The sequence below is a fragment of the Muscardinus avellanarius genome, assembly GCF_963383645.1.
Source record: "Muscardinus avellanarius genome assembly, chromosome: 12".
Taxonomy (NCBI): Eukaryota; Metazoa; Chordata; class Mammalia; order Rodentia; family Gliridae; genus Muscardinus; species Muscardinus avellanarius.
Window position 1 is genome coordinate 12,783,510 of NC_137798.1, and position 19,039 is coordinate 12,802,548.

General features: G+C 48.3%; 2 protein-coding genes across 2 annotated transcripts in view; both read left to right on the forward strand.

Moving 5' to 3' along the window:
* Positions 1–4,300: 4,300 nt before the first annotated feature.
* On the forward strand, positions 4,301–12,399 carry PATL2 (PAT1 homolog 2; the record flags this gene model as incomplete). The annotated part of the gene is made up of 11 exons (XM_080707586.1): positions 4,301–4,404; positions 5,098–5,169; positions 5,368–5,509; positions 7,886–8,003; positions 8,102–8,199; positions 8,407–8,460; positions 8,566–8,699; positions 8,827–8,986; positions 9,444–9,584; positions 10,613–10,710; positions 12,246–12,399. Exons 3-11 carry the CDS (start codon positions 5,420–5,422, stop codon positions 12,397–12,399), a joined length of 1,047 nt encoding a protein of 348 aa, XP_080563712.1. The 5' UTR covers positions 4,301–4,404; positions 5,098–5,169; positions 5,368–5,419.
* Positions 12,400–16,502: 4,103 nt separating this feature from the next.
* SPG11 (SPG11 vesicle trafficking associated, spatacsin) overlaps positions 16,503–19,039 on the forward strand; it is a gene marked incomplete at its 3' end in the record, with an annotated part of 69,637 nt that continues 67,100 nt past the window's right edge. The window contains exon 1 of the mRNA XM_080707030.1: positions 16,503–16,702. Within this exon, the coding sequence (XP_080563156.1) occupies positions 16,509–16,702 (194 nt within the window). The 5' untranslated portion in view covers positions 16,503–16,508. The remainder of the gene's footprint in view (positions 16,703–19,039) is intronic.

The window sequence follows — 19,039 nt, forward strand, 5'->3', positions numbered from 1 at the left end:
CGTGTGGCAAGCTTCGCCAGGTGGACTTGAGGGAGCCACAAGTGTGCTGCCCCGAGCTCTGGGAACTTGGCTGTTAAGCAACCTCGTGAGGTTGTACTCAGACCTTTCCTACCCAATTTTCTTGGAGCAAAACCTGGGATTAAATGGAATACAATCTCGTTGCATTCCAGGGAAGGGTGTGGAAATCAAGGATCCTCTTTTAAAATATCTGCTCCCAGTCCCAATAAACTACTCACAACCTTGGACAGTTGGACCTGAACCTTATTTCTTTTCCCTGTTCAGTATTTTTTCTTTATCATTATAGATTATGTTCTCAGACTTCCACCAAGCTCCAGCGGTGGGGGAGGGGTGCTGGTCCTTTAACAGGAGAGTGGGGGAGGAGCTGGGCCTCTTAAAGCCAAGGGCAGCGAGCGGGCCCTGGCCGCCATGGCTACCCTGGACAGAGGAGAGGACTACAGCCGGGCGGTGGGTGTCCACAAGGCGCTGTTGTGTGCGGGCGAGGCTGGTGGCGTTCATGTGGGAACTGCTTCTCTTCCTTCGGCTAGCCTGTCCCTCGTTTCTGATCTTTGCAGAGTAGCTCTCTGGAGCTGGGCTGGTGAGATTTACGGGTGAGGGGGTTTATGTCAGCCTGAGATCCCAGGGTCTCACTCTTTGAGCCCTTAGCCAATAATTTTTTGACCACCTTGCTGGGAGGAGCAATGACTGTTTTAGGATGCCACGCCACCCTTGCTGAGGAGGAGGGTATTTCTGGGTCTCTTCCTGTCCCAGGTTTACCGTCCAGCAACTGATCATGAGCTCTCAGTAAAGGACACAGCCCCAGAGGAAGCCTGCCACCCTGCCAAGATGAAATACCTTGAAGGTATCGCCAAGTGGGCAGTGGTGTCAACATAGAGTCCAGGGGTGCGGAGGCTTGCCGGGCGGCTCCTGCATAGGCTTGGGCGTCCAGGGTCACTGGAAGCAGTTCCACACTCTTCACTGGCTGTCCGCGTCATACCGGGAAACTGAGGTCACTTGTCTGGCCCTTATTTTCCTCATATGTATCAATAACATCTCAGAGCCAGCTGTGGGGGCACATGCTTGTAATACCAGTTCTTGGGAGGCTGAGACAGGAGGATCACGGTTCAAGGCCAGCCTCAGCTACTTAGTGAAGCCCTCTGCAACTTAGTGAGACCCTATTTCAAAATAAAAAACAAAAAACAGGGCAGGGGGTGTAGTTAGGAGGTAGAATGCCCCTGGGTTCCATCCCCAGTACTGCAAAATATATATATGGCAGAAAACAGTTTTGATAGCTTTGTATGACTGTTCAACAAACAGTAAAGTATCTACACAGGGTTAAGTTTTAGCGAGGCAGCTGGTACTTGTTCAGTTAAATAGGCAAGAGAAATAGCCTGTTGGGTGGGGGATAACAGGTGGAGAAAGCCTTAGGAGGCCACTGAAGAGGGGGTGTGGAAAGGAAGGTGCTTGGCACCGCCGGGTTCTGTTTGCTTTCGTGGGGAAGGTTTGGGGCACTTCCGGTGTTGAACACCAAAGATCGAGGGTGTCGGTCAGAGGAGGCTCTGCAGTGGCTGTGAACAGAAGTGCCACGGAGCGGCAGCCTCTCCAGACGAGGCTCCTCACACCTGAGCCTCCGCTTCTCCTGCAGGCCCACACTTACACCAATGGCCTGGCAAGTTCTGTGGCCCCTTGGCTCCTGAGGAAGAACAGGTGTCTGCTTTCCGACTGAAGGAAGAAGAACAGAATGGAGAGGTGGAGGAGGAGGAGGAGGATCTGGAGATACGTCCAGATCTCGTCCCAGATCCAGAGGAAGAAGAGCATGGTCTAGAGGATCCAGCTGTGCTCAGTGCTCTCTGCAACACCCAGGTACCATGGCAGGAGGAGGAGCGGGGGGTGGGGGGAGGCTTGTCCCAAACTCTCTGCAGCTCAGATCGTGGCTAAACATTTCCTCTCATCTCCACCACTTTCTAAGACAGCTTCTGAATTCACATTTTCTAATTTCGGGCTTGAACCTGAGCTAGGGTTCCTCTTCCCCTCTCTCTTCCTGTCTGCCACTCGAGCTTCCGGTGCTGTCCTCACCTGAAAGCCAGGTCCTAGCAGGTTAGCTGCCCCCATAGGTGCTGGCCCTGCTGCTGGGAGTCACGTGACCTGAGTCTGGTGCCTCGACAGTCCATCCCTGGCCAATGTTCCCTTGGCTTTCCATAACCAGTGGAGAGAGACAAGATGGCCATATAGAAAGACCCCCCCTTCAACCTGCTCCCAAGATGTTAGTCTTCTTAGTGGAAAGCGGAATCCTGGCAGTGTAGACTCTGCATGTGAAGGAGGGCCAGGTTGTCTCCTGTGTTGAAATGACTGGCCTGGCTATCTCCTCCCACATCCCCATGAACACACATGGGTACAGAAGACACAAAACCATGTGCTGCCGTGGCACGTGCCTGTAATCCCAGGAATGGGAAGACTTGGATAGGGCCCAGGTTCAAGTCCAAGCAAGCCTCAACAACTTAGACTATGTAGCTCAGAGGTAGAATCGCCTGGATTTAATCCCCAATACAAACCAGAACCCCACTCAAGCCTGAGTTTTCCTCTTTCCTGTTCCAGAGAGATATGCTCAGCCCCCCTGGAGTCGAGTCCCCTGGAGTGTTGAGGGTGTCCCCTGCCCCCCTGCACTTCCTTTGGCAGGTGAGTCAGTCCCCACCCTATAAGAAGGGGCCTGGAGCCGGGCGTGGTGGCGCACGCTTGTAATCCCAGCATTCGGGAGGCTGAGACAGGAGGATCGCGGTTCACAGACAGCCTCAGCTACTTAGTGAGGCCCTCCGCAATTTAGTGATTTAATTTTTTTAATTTAATTTTTTAAATTTAATTTTTTAAAGAATAAAAAATAGGGTGGGAGGTGTAGCTCAGAGGTCGAATGCCCCTGGGTTCCATCCCCAGCACCACAGAAAAAGGGGGGCCTGGGTGGTGCAAAAGATTCTTTGGGTGTCTCTTATTACGTTCTCCTTGCTTCGGAGATAAAACGCCCAAAGTGAGATGTGGGAGCCGCCCCATCATGGAAAAGAACCTGGTAAATGGAGGTGGTATGCCCAGCCAGGGGCCGCAGAGGCACCTCTACGTGCACTTAATAAATGATACTGAGACAACTGGTATTCATGTAAGAAAGGACAGACTGAGATCCCCACTTGAACCTTATCACATGTTTCAGAGATGGGAGGCAGGTAGCCTGTGGCTAAAAAAAAGCACGCGCCCTCAATTAACTGCACAGTGGGTGGAGACCAGGAGATCCCGCAGGGAGAAAGAGAAGGGAGATCCAGCTCTGAGGAGGCTTCCGGGGAGTGAGACAGAGGAGCACCCCTCCAGTGCTGAAGACACAGCCTGAGAGAAGACTGATAGGAGAGCAAGAGCCATTGAAAAGCACAGGCAGCCTTGTGTGGTGGCTCATGCCTATAATCTCAGTACTTTGAAGGCTGAGACAGGAGGACCACAGGTTCAAGGCCAGCCCTCAGTAACTTAGTGATACCCTACCTATTTTTCTTGTGTGTGTGGTACTGGGGATGGAACTCGGGGGCATTTTACCTCTGAGCTACACCCCCCAGCCCTATTTTTTATCTTTTTTATCTTTTTTTTTTTTTTTTTTTTTTTTTTTTGCAGGTCTGGGGATGGAACTCAGGGGCATTCAATCTCCAAGCTTCACCCCATGCTCTATTTTTATTTTGAAACAGGGTCTCACTAAGTTGTGGAGGGCCTCACTAAGTAGCTGAGACTGTCCGCGAACCACGATCCTCTGGTCTCAGCCTCCCGAATGCTGGTTTTACGAGTGTGGGCCACCACACCGGCTCTATTCTATATTTTGAAATGGGGTCTCACTGAGTTGCAAAGGGCCTCACTAAGTAGCTGAGGCTGGCTGCGAACCTAGATCCTCCTGTCTCAGCCTCCCAAATGCTGGGATGACAAGTGTGCGCCGCCATGCCCAGCTCAAGATTTTATTTCGAAATAAAAAAATAAAGTGGGTCTGGGGATGTAGCTCAGAGGTAGAATGCCCCTGGGTTCAATCCTAGTAATGCACGCACTGTCAGAGATAGAAGAGCAGCTTCCCGAAAGGTGACAAACTCTGGTGAAACAAGGGTAGAAATCAGTCTGGTACCCTCGCAGCTGGCCTGAGGGGTCCCTAACATAGAGAAACGTTGTGTGGAGTTCTTGAGGGGAAAGGAGAGACAGAGGAGGGAAGGAACTGAGCTTGAGTGGCGTTTTCTGTGGAAATGGCCGCCTCGGCCCCCCTGTCTACCTGCCACCAATTTCTCCCCAGCCTACATCTCCCAGCACCAGCTCTCCAGTCCCACACTTTGGACCTCATCAGCCCTTGCCAGATTCACCTCTCCTGGGCAGCCCGCTGACCTTGTGGCCCCCTGGGCTCAGGTAGGTACCAATGTCAGGTGCCAGGGACCCTAGCATTCTGACAAGCTGAGTTCTTTCTAGAGATATCGAGAAGTGGTGGCTGAGGAGGGCTGGTGGCTGCTCTGTTAAGTTGCCACAGTAAAATACAGAGCCCGGCAAGGTGGACGCACTTGTCATCCCAGTATCTGGGAGGCTGAGACAAGAGGATCACAGGTTCACAGCCAGCCCCGGTTGCTTCGTGAGCTCCTGTTTCAAAACAAAAGGATAAAATAGGGCTAGGGGTTGTAGCTTAGAGATAGAATGCCCCTGGGCTCCATCCCTAGTACCACCAAAAATAAAAAAAATACTTATAGTTCAATCTCTTCTCCCTCACAGATGAGGAGGTGAAGCCTCAAGGAAATTAATAAGATTTGGGGTCAGCTAAGCATGACGGAACTGAGACCAGAACTCAAAGAGTTTTTAGCAACCAAGCCAAAACTTTCCCGATGGGGCCAAGATTTGCTCCAGCCAGCTAGGAGGAAAATATATCTCAGGGTATTTGTTGGGGTAGTGGGGTGGGGAGGAGGATCCGATGCTTCGTGTTGGCTGATTGAGGATGAGCACAGGAACAAATAGGGTTCCCTTAGATGTCACCCTGAGCTCACCCTGGGCGGGTGAATAGAAGCAGCAGACAGAGAGCTTCCTGCCACCGAGCTCATTTCAAAGTCTACCCAGCCACCTGACCCAGTTCCACCCTCGGCACCAACGGATTTTGCAGCAGCAGCAACAGCAGAGTCAAACACCAAGGTAAAGCAGCCGAGGAGCAGGGCTGAGGGCAGCCTCTCCGCATGTGCACGCCGTCCCTGGTGACCAGGCACCTCCCAGGGCCTCTGCGCCCACCATTGTACTCTGTCCCCTCCTTCCCAGAGTGCCCCGCTGCCTGGGACTTCACTGTGGGTGGTGATGGGGGGGGGGGGCTAAAGAGATGTTCCTGCTGGCTTGAAGTCTCCCAGCCAAGAAGCCTTGGTCGCAGCAGCCAGACTTCTATGCTAACCTCATGACCCGAAAAGAGAAGGACTGGGTGATAAAAGTGCAGATGGTTCAGCTGCAGAGTGAGAACCCACACCTGGACGACTATTACTACCAGGTGAGCCCGGGGTGCTGGGCTCCGCTTCTGGCCTTGGGGCCAAATGAGCCTAACTTTTTGGGCCTGCCTTCTCCTCTCTTCAACTCACGGAGGCCACGTGGTTCACGTAGGAGAGATGACTATTACAGGACAGGGCGGCCTATTCCTAAAGCTGGCACACCACACTCTTTCTATTCTCCTCTACTGCAGCCAAATGAGGTTTTTTACAACTTCCTTAATACACTGAGATTTTTGTCTCCTGTGCTGAGAATTTTCCCTGTTCACCCTGGATATATAGACCTTCCCTCTGTACGATTTTGTGAGTATTTGCTGTAAATGTGCAACTACTTCTCACTCTTTAGGGCTAAAACACAGATCCAGTTCTTGGTGTGAACAAATGCTGGCAGGCATTTCGGTTCCTGTCCCCCGGCTTCCATCCCCTCTACTTGTGTGGCAAGTCTGAGCACTTTATCCAGAGGCTTCGGGGCTGTCTAGGCTTTCTCCTTCTCCTTGACATCCTTGAACTCCCTGCCAATATTCTCACCTTTACCTCCTTCCCGTGTATTAGTTTATTTCTTTCCATTGGGTTTAAAAGCCCTCCTCTTTCTGCCATGATTAGTGAAAGTGAAATAGGTTTGCTTTTTTGGTACTGCTCCTAAATGAAGAAAGTCTTATTTAAGCTTATTTTTTCTTTTTGCCGTGTGTGTGTGTGTGTGTGTGTGTGTGTGTGTGTTACTGAGGATGGAACCCAGGGGCATTCTATCTCTGAGCTATGTGTGCTACCACGCCCAGCTTGCCCAGCTTTATTTTTTTAACTTTACATTTTTTTGTGTGGTGCTGAGAATTGAACTCAGGGACATTCTATGCAAACAGGGTCTTGCTAAGTTAAAGTAAGCCTTATGGAAGTGGCTAAGGCTAGCTTCCAACCTGCAAGCCTCCTGTCCCAGCCTCTCAAGTACTGAGATTATGAGCTGCTCCATCATGCCAGGCCTATTATTTTAGTGTGGGGCACGTGTGTGTGTGTGTGTGTGTGTGTGTGTTTTACTTGGGGATTGAACCCTAAGGGGCAGTCTACTTCTGGGCTTTTACCCCAGCCTTCTTTATTTTTTTTATTTTGAAACAGTCTCACTAGGTTGCTGAGAGTCAGTGAAGCTGAGGCCGTTTTTGAACCTGCGATCTTCCTGTCTCAGCCTCCAAGTGCTGGGATTACAGGCATGCACCACCATGCCTGGCTAGTGGCTTTTAGTCTAGGGTTCCACAACTTGCCTTAGAAGGTTTGAGAGCTGCTGAGCAAATCCACAGATGTTTAAAGGTGGTCCAGAGACCAATTGACCGGCACGTTCCTCATGCTAGCTCTGGACTCCAAGCTGCCAGTGGTCTTGAAGCCATCAGATAACTGATTCAGGAAAGTACAGGTGGGGACACAGGATGAGAATGGGAAGGGGTGTAGAGTGTGCAGTATGCGCGTTGTTGGAAAGAGGTACCAAGGACCGTTGCAGATGCAGGAACAGGTTTGCTTCTTGGTTCTTTGCCCTCTGTTCTGTCATCGGACGTGATGGTCGTATCCTAGCTCAAAAGATACTTGGTATGAGAATCCCAAGACAGGTGGCACGTGGCTTGCAGCACCTGAGGATAACTGCTAGGAGCCAGGTGTGGTGGAGCATACTTGTAATCCCAGTACCTGGGGAGTTGAGACAGGAGGATTGCAGTTTGCTGTCAGCCTCGGCAACTTAGACCCTGTTTCAAACTAAAAAAAAAAATAAAGTAGGGCTCAAAGTGTAGCTCAGAGGTAGAATGCCGCTGACTTCAATCCACAGTACCAATAATAATAATAATAATAATAATAATAATAGTAGTAGTAGTTATTATTATTATTATGAATAAAGTGCTAGGAAATCCAGGTGTGGTAGTATTATATTCCCAGCTACCTGGGCACCTGAGGCAAGAGGTTGTAAGTTAAAGGCCAGCCTTGGGAATATAGTGAGATCCCATCTGGAAAAAAAAAAAAAAGTAACAGGTACCAAAGATGCTGGGAAACAAATAAGTAAAATAAAACAAAATGTTAGGAAGGCTAAGGTTCCAGGGTCATTTCTGGAAAGGACGCTGTAGGAGAGGGTGTGTTAAGAGACAGTACCTGAAAAATTGGGTGCAATGGTACATGCCTATAATTCCAGTACTTGGGATGCCGAGACAGGAGGATCATAGGTTTGAGGCCAGCCTCATTAACTTGGCAAGACCCTATTTCAAAATAAAAAAAAGGGCTTTGGTGTGTAGCTTGGAGGTGAATGCCCCTGGGTCAACCCCAATACAAAACAAAAAAGTTGCACATGAAAATCTCAAGTTCAGAAGATGAAGACAGGCGTCTGGTTTTGCTTTTTCTATTCCCTGGACTCTCAGGAATATTATCAGAAGCTAGAGAAGAAGCAGGCAGATGAACTACTTGGACGAAGGAACAGGGTTGACTCCCTCAAACTGGTGACCCCTTACATTCAGAAGGCGGAGGCTTATGAGTCGGGTAGGACCAGGCTGCCCTGCGGACTTGGGCCAGGCACCTGGGTGGACGCAGGGTGGAAAGGGGAGAGAAATGTGCCTCTCCTGACTCCTTTCATGCAGTGGTTCGAATTGAGGGTTCCCTGGGCCAGGTAGCTGTCTCTACATGTTTTAGCCCTCGCCGAGCTATTGATGCCGTATCTCATGGAACCCAAGAACAGGTAGGACCATTATCTTCCCAGAACATTTTTCTCCCCCCTCTTTGGGAGAAAGGTTCAGAGCATCCTCATGTTTGAGTTCAGACTGTGACCCAAGAGGAAGCAGTATGGTGCGGATTTGTGTCTAGGAATGTCCAGTTCCATTTGTAGCTAGTCTGCGGCCTGGGCTGCTGGCGTGGCGGCGTGGCTCATGGCCAGGGCCTCTTCTAGGATTCAGGAGCTCCAAGCAGTCAGCGGCTTCAGGTATTATCCCGGATTGAGAAGGTGAGACGTCAGTTCCTTGACAGAGTTTCCTGACTTCCCTTTGAGAGTGGGATGTTGCTCAGATCTATTTCTCTCTCTCTCCTTTCTCCACCCTCAAATGCCCAGATGTTCCTTCAGTTACTAGAGATAGAGGAGGGCCAGAAGGATGAGCTTCCACAGCACTGCTACGCTAGGCAACAGGGGAGCCAGGTGGAGAAGCTCTTCCAAGCTCTAAAGACCCAGGAGCAAAACAGCCTGGAGTGAGTGTGAAGGCCCCGCCTGGACCCAGGGAGGGAAGGATCAGCAGAGATGCTGGCCTCACTGCCGCCCCTCCTCCCAGGCTACGTCCTCCTTGCTGCGAGCTCTGAAAAGGCTCTCTCCCAACAGAGAAGCAGCAGATAGCTTCCTGCAGGTGCTCTCCGTGAGGAAGGGGAAAACCTTGGTAGCCCGGCTGCTCCCCTTCCTGCCCCGCGAGCAGGCTGTCAGCCTTCTTTTGACTATCACACACAATCTGCCCCTGCTGGTCCGGAGGGATGTGACTGACCAGGTACTGTGCTCTTCTGGCTAGGTGGGGGATCTTTCTTTCCTTCCACTCCCCAGCCCCTTAGAGATGCCAGCAGAGTTCTGGGCAGTGATGGGGGGACCCCAACCCCCTCAGAGGAGAAAGTTACAAAACAAACTGCCATTAGACCAGTGGATCATCTTCGGGTGTGATCAATAAAAGCTGTGGGGCTACACACGTGTGAGTGAGCTGGCTGTGGCGGTGTGATAAAAGGGCCCCCCGATAAGTGCCCGGTCCCACATTTATTTCCTTAGGGAAGGCATCATAGGGCAGGTGGGAATGGCAGGGCTCACTATTAAGGATGGAGAGTCTTGAGTGGAAATAGCTCGGGTAAAGGAACCTGACCCGGAGGCAGACCAGCAGTAGATTGGACTAGAGGCTACATCGGAGAAGACGCAGTACCACTGGAGTTTGGGAGAGGTGCTTACTGGTTCTCTTGCAGGCCCTGCACATGTTGTTCAAGCCCCTGGGCAAATGTATCCGTCACTTGACCTTCCGTGAACTCCTGCAAGGACTTCAGGGACTAATGTTGCTACCACCCGGCTCCTCGGAGCGACCAGTCAATGTGGTACTTCAGAACCAGGTAACGCATCTGGGAGGCTCTTCTCTTTCCATAGAAAGCTTCCAAGTAGCCGGGCGTGGTGGCACACGCTTGCAATCCCAGAACTTGGGGGGAGGAGGAGGAGGAAGATCTGGGTTCGCAGCCAGCCTCAGCTACTTAGTGAGGCCTTCCACAACTTAGACCCTGTTCCAAAATTAAGTAATAAAAAGCTAGGCTGGGGTGTGGTTCAGAGGCAGAATGCCCCTGGGTTCAATCCCCAGCATCCCCCCCCAACACAAAAAGCTTCCAAGTGGCATCATTAACCAGGAATAAATGAGACATTCTCATCACTGCACGAGTCGTAACTGCTGCAATGCTTCTTATAGCGGGCATGGATCACCAGGAGAGCTTGCTGGGTCAGTTCCTTGGTCCCTCCCCCAAAGCGTCAATCAGGAGGCTGGGGCAGGGGGCCTACAAATCTGCAGGTTCCCTGCCGCTACAGCAGATCTCCAGACTCTTGATTGTGGGGGCCTACAAATCTGCAGGTTCCCTGCCGCTACAGCAGATCTCCAGACTCTTGATTGTGTGCTCCTTTTAATAAGAAATTGTAAGCTATGCCGCAAGTGTATTTTTCTAAATCATATATCTATATACGTAACACTATTAAGAATCGGTGCGTAGTAAATACAAGATAGCAAGTTCTAAGGGGTGAGACTCTAGATGTGAAAGTTCTGATGTTGACCCTAGGATTATCTTGTATACTTATCTCTGGAGATCTTTGCTGGAAAGTAATGCTTCTTCAAGTGGGGTCCACAGGCTACCTGTCCCCTTCCTGGATCCATTCCTTATCTACAGACAAGAGAGACTTGTGCAAAGCTCAGAACACTAATTCTTTCGGAAAGGTTCTTTGTCTAGTCAGTGGAAAACCTGACAGCTTTTGTGGATAATGGTTTCTATCTGTGAATGCAACGCTGCCCTGTGAAAGGTAGCCAAGCCGAAGAAGCGCCAGATGCCCAAGGAGAACTCATTTTGTCCTAGATTTATATAATTAAATATAAGTTCACTTGCAGTTTGGAATATCCTTGCTCTATGCCCTGCTGAGTCACGGGGAGCAGCTGACATCCCTGGAGTCTTCCCTCGGGGAGCCCAACAGTGACCACACAGCTTGGTAAGAAAGGAAGGCTTGTTGACACTTAATTCAGTACCCCAGGGGTATGCCGGCTGAGCCAGATGGGAGATTTTTTTTGTGTGTGTGTGTGTGGTACTGGGGATGGAACCCAGGGGCATTCTACCTCTGAGCTACACCCTCAGCTCTATTTTTTATTCTTTATTTTGAAACAGGGTCTCACTGAGTTGCAAAGGGCCTCACTAAATAGCTGAGGCTGGCTGTGAACCGCGATCCTTCTGTCTCAGCCTCCCGCATGCTGGGATTATAAGCGTGCACCACCACGCCTGGCTTGAGATTTAAGTGACATATTCAAGTACTGGAGAAGAAGTGGGGCAGGGAAAGGAGAAATAGCAGGATTGTAGTGGTTCTGCTTTTTTTTTTTTTCTATAGTGCCACAGAATGTTGATTTCTCAAGTCTGAGTCACATAAACCTAGATTCAAGTTTTGGCTTGTCATTTGCTAGCAATGGCCATTATTTCATTTTTCTTTGTGTCCTCATCTATAAACTAAGGATGATGGCACTAACTCCTTAGAGGTAAGATTAAATAGGAAGATGTATAAAACTTAAGCAGAGCTGGGCGTGGTGGCGCACGCTTGTGATCCCCATGCTTGGGAGGTGGAGACAGGAGGATCACGCAGTTTTGAAGCCAGCTATGCTGGCTTAAGAGACCCTGTTTCCAAATTTTAAAAAAAGTATAAAATAGGGCTGGGAGTATAGCCTGGAGGTAGAAGGGTTTCCAGGAACCCCAGTACCACCAAAAAACAAAAAAAAACTTTGCCTGGCACACACCAAAAACTGAAGCATTGCCTGGCACACACCACCAAGTACTACCTCTAAGTTCCTATCTGGGAGTGGAGGTGGTGGTGACAGCCATGGTGAAAGGATAAGGAAAGCCAGGCATGGTAGTGCACACTTGTAACCCCAGTACTTGGGAGGCTGAGACAGCAGAATCACAGGTTCACAGCCTCAGAAACTTAGTGAGGCTCTCTGCAACTCAGTGAGACCGTGAGGCCGAGACAGGAGGATCGTGGTATACGGACAGCCTCAGCCACTTAGGCCCTTTGCAATCAGTGAGACCCTGTTCAAAATAAAGAATAAATAATAGGGCTGGGGGTGTAGCTCAGAGGTAAAATGCCTCTGAGTTCCATCCCCAGTACCACAAAAAATAATATAGAGCTGGAGGTGTAGCTCAGAGGCAGAATACCCCTGGCTTCAATCCTCAGCACCACACACACACACACACAAAAAAAAAAAGGAAACCAAGCTTGGTAGTATATGCCTGTGATCCCAGTACTTAAGAGGCTAAGACAGGGGGATCGCAGGTTCAAGAGCAGCCTCAGCAAGTAGTGAGACTCTCATCAACCTAGCAAGACCCTGTTTCAAAATAAAAATAGGGCTGGGGTGTAGCTTGGAGGCAGAATGCCTGAGTTCAAGCCCTAGTAAAATAAATTTTAAAAAAGGAACCTTGGCCTAGAGTCTTAGTTTCCTGTACAAATATAAAAGCTCTGATGTGTCTCTTTTTTCTGCCTTCCAGGACAGACATGGTAGTTTTGATTGCCTGGGAGATAGCCCAGATGCCTACAGCCTCTCTGGCAGAACCCCTAACCTTCCCTAGCAACCTACTTCCCCTCTTCTGTCACCATGTGGACAAACAACTGGTTCAGCAGCTGGAGACCAGGATGGAGTAAGTGGTATAAACAGGGTGATAGCCCCCATTCAAGCCCACTCTGTTCTGTCACTCTACTTTCCTTTAAACTATGGGCATGAATAACAACTTCTATAGGAATAGTTGTAGACAAAGCCGGGCGTGCTGGTGCACGCTTGTAATCCCAGTACTTGGAAGGCTGAGACAGGAGGATTGCAGGTATCAGCCTCAGCTACTTAGGCTCTCTGCAACTTAGACCCTGATTACAAGTAAAAGAATGAAATAGGTCTGGGGTTATAGTTCGGAGGTAGAATGCTTCATCCCCAGTACTACAAAAAAAAAAAAAATAGTTCTAGACACTAGCATTTACTCTAAGTAACCAGTCAAACCCAAGTTAGGGCCCTATGGCCAGTTTCCTCAGCCAGCCTTTAAATTTATTCCCAGGTGTCATTGTTAGTGAAATTTGAGGGCAAGAATTAATTTGAAAAGTTAAATTTTAATTCGTTGAAGAAATATTTGAGGCACAGCAATGCCTAGATGTAAGCATAAATAAGAGGTAATCTTCATCATCAGAATTTACCATCAGCAGCTGGGCATGGTGGTGCACGCTTGTAATCACAGTATTCAGGAGGCTGAGACAGGAGGATTGCGGTTCACAGCCAGCCTCAGCTACTTAGTGAGGCCCTCCGCAACTTTAGTGAGACCCTGTTTCAAGATAAAGAATAAAAGCTGGGCGTGGTGGCACATACTTGTAATCCCAGCACTTGGGAGGCTGAGACAGGAGAATCACACAGATTAAAAGCCCCAGCTACTTAGTGAGGCTTTCAGCAACTTTGTGAGACCCTGTTTCCAAATAAAGTTAATAGGTCTGGAGTATAACCCGGAAGTGATAAAGCCCCTGTGTTCCACCCCCAGTAACACACACACACACACACACACACACACAAAGAATAAAAAAAAAATAGGTCCGGGCGTGGTGGCGCACGCTTGTAATCCCTGCGCTTGGGAGGCTGAGACAGGAGGATCGCACGGGTTCAAAGCCAGCCTCAGCTACTTAGTGAGGCTTTCAGCAACTTAGTGAGACCCTGTTTCCAAATAAAATATATTTTTAAAAAAAGGGTCTGGGAGTATAGCCTGGAGGTAGAAAGCCTCTGGGTTCCACCCCCAGTACCACCAAAAAAAAAAAAAAAATAGGGCAGGGGGTGTAGCTCGGAGGCCAAATGCCTCTGGGTTCCATCCCCAAACTACCCCCCAAAAAATTACCATCTGCTAGAAAGAGCTAGATATTGATTAAATCACACAGATACTTGTGAAATGGAATTGTGCCTGTGATTAACACCTGTTCTCTTTGTAGGCTTGCCTGGATCTACTGATGTGTGTGTTCTGGAGGACTTAGGTGGGAAGTTCCAGTCATTAGATTCTAAACGATATGAGCTGTCTACAGAGATCCAGAGAGTCTGAAGACATGCTTATGTCCTGATATGTCGGAGGAGCCTGCCCCAAACACTTTCATATCCTTTCTCAAAATGTGAATAATGTCTCTAGAAATAAGGCATAGCTTAATGAGTTATAATTAAAGAAGTAATCACATGATGTGTTGAAACTTGTAAGTTTGAAGTGCTCATGAAGATACTTATGTTGAATGTGTCAAGAATGTCCTGATTATAAAAGATATGTTATAAAGTTCTAACCTGGGAAAGTGCTTCAATGTTGCCGATTTTTATATAAGGAAAATAGTTGTAGTTGAGTTAAAATGGTTAAATATAAATGTCTCTATTGAGATAAAGGTTTGGTTTTGAAAAATAAGGTGATCCAGCCATCAACATACACTGGAGTGCCCTATACTTTTGTGGCATTGGGGATTATACCTCGGGCATTCTACCTCTAAGTTACACCCCCAACCTTATTTTTTATTTGGAAACAGGGTTTTACTATGTTAAGTCATTACTTGCTGAGTCTGTCCTAGAACCTGCAATCCTGATCCTGTGTCTCAGCCTCTCAAGTACTGTGATAACAAGCATGTGCCACCACGCCCAGCTTGGAGTGCCTTTTAGGAACCAGGCACTGTTTTAGGCAAGAGGGTAACAGTGTTGAGCAACACAGTATTTTTGTTTTAATCTTTTTGGTACTGGATGTTGAACCACGGGGGTAGTACATCTCTAAGCTACCCTTTCCAGTCCTGTTTATCTTATTTGCAGTACTGGGGATGGAACTCAGGGGCATTCTACCACTGAGTTACACCCCCAGCCCTAATTTTTACTCTTTATTTTGAAACAGGGTCTCACCAAGTTGCAAAGGGCCTCAGTAAGTAACTGAGGCTGTCAGGGAACAACGACCCTCCTGTCTTAACCTCTGGAATGCTGGGATTACAAGCATGTGCCACTATGCCTGGCTCCAGTCCTGTTTATTTTGATTAGGTTACTGAGGGACCTTGTCAAGTTAGAGGCTGGCCTTGAACCTGTGATTCTCTTGGCCTCTCAGATACTGCCATCATACTTGGCAGTCTTTTGAAGTTTACATACTGGTTGGATAGAAGTGTTGGAAAATACCAAGTAGTGATAAATATTATGGGGGAAAATGGACTATCAGAAGTAATTAAGATAAAATGTTCTCTCCTGGAGTGGTGGTACAGGTTTTTAATCCCAGTAGTTGGGGGCGAGACAGGAGGATCACAGGTTCAAAGCCAGCCTTGGCAAATTAGTAAAACCCTATTTCCAAATAAGTAAGATCATGTTGGGGTATAACTTGGAGATAGAATACCTCTGAATTCAATCCCAGTACCAAAAAGAAGAAGAAAAAAAAAACAGCTGAAATGTTCTCAGTGTGGGGAATGTGTTAATATGGTACTGCTAATGGGAATCCTTTACCCAAATACATTAACATCTCTCTTAATTCCTCCACACCTTCTGATTTTGGACCATATTTCCTTGAGAAAAGTAGAATAAGCCGGGTGTGGTGGCACATGCTTGTAATCCCAGAACTTGGGAGGCTGAAACAAGATAATCACAGGTTCACAGCCAGCCTTAGCTACTTAGGCTACCTGCAACTTAGACCCTGTTTCAAAAAATAAAGAATAAAATATAGTGTGTGTGTGGGGGTATAGCTCAGATGTAGAATGCCCCTGGCTTCCATTCCCAATACCCCCCCCCACAAAAAAGTAATGAAACAGCAACACTATCATCTCCACCCTGTTGTATGCAGGTTTAGAAAGAAATGAGACTCCCATTTTAAGGGAAAGTGCCAATTGAAGCCTTTATTAGCTGGCCAGCAGCGGTGCCCTCGGTCTAGAAATCTGACTGGAGGGGCACACTATCTTCCGGGCATATATAGGGGAGGAAAAAGAGAAAAATAACCCCCACACAGGTGGCCTTGATGAGCTAGAACAAGCCATCTTATAGAAGCAGAACGGGCGGTTATCTGTCTTATTTGACAAGAGCTTAATGTCCCTGCCTTGAGCGGCACATTTACTTTTGCATGGTGGGAAAGAAAGGGAAGGGGAGGTAAGTGAAAGCCTGAAAATGGCTGACAGAAACAAAATGGAGTTGCTTTTGCTATTTGCTAATTTGGTACAGGCAAAAGAATTTGTGGAGTAATCTTAAACTTAGCCAATTAACAGAATATTAGGTCCCCTTACTCTGCCCATTACAAGGGGCATCGTTTGCCCTCAATGTTCAAATTGACACCGTCATGATATATCAGGGCTGTAAGGCCTTGTCGTGGCTACCCAGAAAACAGTACCAGCACAACGCCTGTAAACATAAAAAGGCACTCTAAGAGAGGCAGGAACTGGGTTCCAATGGAGCAGTAGGCAGCTGGTCTAAGGTGGCCATGTTGGTAATGCCACCGACAGAGATGGGCTGCAACATCCTGCCTAAGGTCACAAAATTAGGCCTTCATTTATTTCTGTGTAGTTAAGCAAAAAGAGAAGGGGAGCTGCAGCTTGGCTGGAGTTTGGCGCAAATAAGGGAAGTAACTGGGTGGAGATGCTGTCAGGCTCGTAGGAGTCACGCGCAGCACGTGAGCGGCGCCGGACACTGCGCATGCGCTGGACGCAGTCGGCTTCCGGGCGGGGGACCGGAAGGAGCAGCCGGACCCGGCCGGCTGTCACGCAGGGGCCGGAAGTGCAGTTCCGCGGTAGCCGGCGCCGGGACCATGGAGCGGGTTCTGTCTATGCTCTTGGTGCCGGTCCCCGCCGAGGCGACCGCGCGGCTGGGCCCCCGGGCGCAGCTGCACAGAGAGCAGGAGGTCCTAGGGAGCCTGACGGCTGCGGGCGGCCTCCGAGTCCTTTCCCTGGCGCCCGGCGGCCGGGGCGGGGGCGGCTGCCAGCTCGAGGGCCCCTTCGGCCAGTAAGTGCTGCGGAGAGCCGGGCAGGTGCGGGCCGCGGCGCTGCAGGCCTCCCTCTCGCCTCGGGGGTCGGGAGAGGGCGGCGGCCTGCCTCAGGCGAGCCCGGTGCCTTTTTGGACCCTTTCCTGGAATGCATCCCAGTGTCGGCGCTGACGCTGGGCTGTCTCTCTCAAAGATGTCAGCTGGGGATGATCTCCGATTGAAATCATCCAGATGCTGTGTTGTCATTGGAACAGCTTTTTCCTTCACACATAGGTTCCCCAGCTCGCCTTTCAGGGAGACTCCAGTTTGTCCTTTTCACTCGCTAACCTAGACAGCTACTGTTATCTAAGAGCAGCGACTATAAAAACTTTGTGTGTGTGTGTGTGTGTGTGTGTGTGTGTGTGTGTGTGTGTGTGTGATACTGGGAGTGGAACCCAGAGGCTTTCTACCTCCGGGCTATACTCCCAGACCTTTTTTCTATTTTATTTGGAAACAGAGTCTCACTAAGTTACCGAGAGCCTCACTAAATAGCTGAGGCTGGCTTTGAACCTGTGCGACCCTCCTGTCTCAGCCTCCCAAGCGCAGGGATTACAAGCGTGCGCCACCACGCCCGGCAACATTTTTTTTTTTTTTTTTTTTTTTTTTTTATACTGGGGATGGAACCCAAGGCATTCTACTCCGAGCTACACCTCAAGCCCTTTTTTTTTTTAAGTTTTGAAACAGGGTCTCACTGAGTTGCAAAGAGCCTCAGTAAATAGCTGAGGCTGCCTGCGAAACGCGATCTTTCTGTCTCAGCCTCCCAAATGCTGAGATTATAAACCTGCGCCACCACGCTGCTTTTGACTATAAAGTTAAATAAGATAGTTCTTACTTGTTAGATTTCTCCAGGACTTGAGAAGGCAAAAAGAGCCATAATTACAATAATGCATTAATTTTAACTTCTGTAATTCTTGGTTCAGGATTTTGTTTACATTATAAAGTTTGTGAGTACCCTCTGAATATTTGGGCTTTTTTTTAATAATAGGAAATTTATTTCAGAAGTGATTTCCTCTTTAAGACTAAGTAGCAAAGAAGGTCTCACTCTGTAACCTCCAGGTCCTTAACAGCACCTGATGCTTAGTAGAAATTAGTTTGTTAAATCATTGAATGGATAAACCTGTTTTTTTTTATTTTGCATTTCTTATTCTTGACTTCTATTAGGAAGAAGAGTCTCTCCATAGCCTAAGTTAGTTTATTGAGTAGTATCAAGTACCTATGAATGCAGCCTAGTAAAGAAAGGAATAAAGAGAAAAGCAGAATTCTGTAGGTCTTATGAGAACCTATCAGAAGAGATAAAATGTAAATGAAATGAGAATATTCTTTTTTTTTTTTTTTTGCAGTACTAGGGATGGAACCCAGGGGCATCCTACGACTGAGCTACACCCCAAGCTCTATTTTTTTATTCTTTATTTTGAAACAGGGTCTCAGTTGCAAAGGGCCTCGCTAAGTAGCTGAGGCTATTCTAGGTTCGCGATCCTCCAGTCTCAGCCTCCCAAATGCTGGGATTACGATGGTGTGCTACCACCACCACCACCACCCTTGCTGAGGGTGTTCTTTTGTCAGTTGATTAAATTAAAGGTGAGAAGGACCAAGAAGGACTTTTTTTTTAACTTTTGTGTGTGGTTCTGGGCATAGAACCCTCGGGCTTCTACCTCTGGGCTATACTCCCAGATATATTTTATTTTTTATTTGGAAATGGTCTCACTAAGGTGCAGAAGCCCTCACTAAGTTGCTGAGGCTGGCCGAAAACCTTTGATTCTCCTATCTCAGCCTCCAAAATACTGGGATTGTAAGTGTGCACCACCACACTCGGCTTTGAACTGAATTTTTTTTTGTGTGTGTGGTACTGAGGATAGAACCCAGGGGCTTTCTACCTCTAGACTACACTCTCATACCTATTTTTTATATTTCATTTGGAAACAGGGTCTCACTAAGCTGCTGAGAACCTCACTAAGTAGCTGAAGCTGGCTTTGAACGTGCATGATCCTCCTGTCTCAGACTCCCAAGTACAGGGATTACAAATGTGTGCCAACACACCCAGCTCTAACTGAATTTTAGTTGAATTAAAATATAGGGTAAAGCCAGGTGTGGTGGCCCAGCATTCAGGAGGCTGAAACAGGAGGATCGCAGTTCTCAGACAGCCTCAGCTACTTAGACCCTCCACAACTTAGTGAAACCCTGTTTCAAAATAAAGAATTAAAAAAATAGGACAGGGGGTGTAGCTCGGAGGTTGAATGTCCTTGGATTCAATACCCAGACTTGCAAAAAAAAAAAAAAAAAGCATATAGGGTAAAAACATGAACAAGTTTATAATAGAA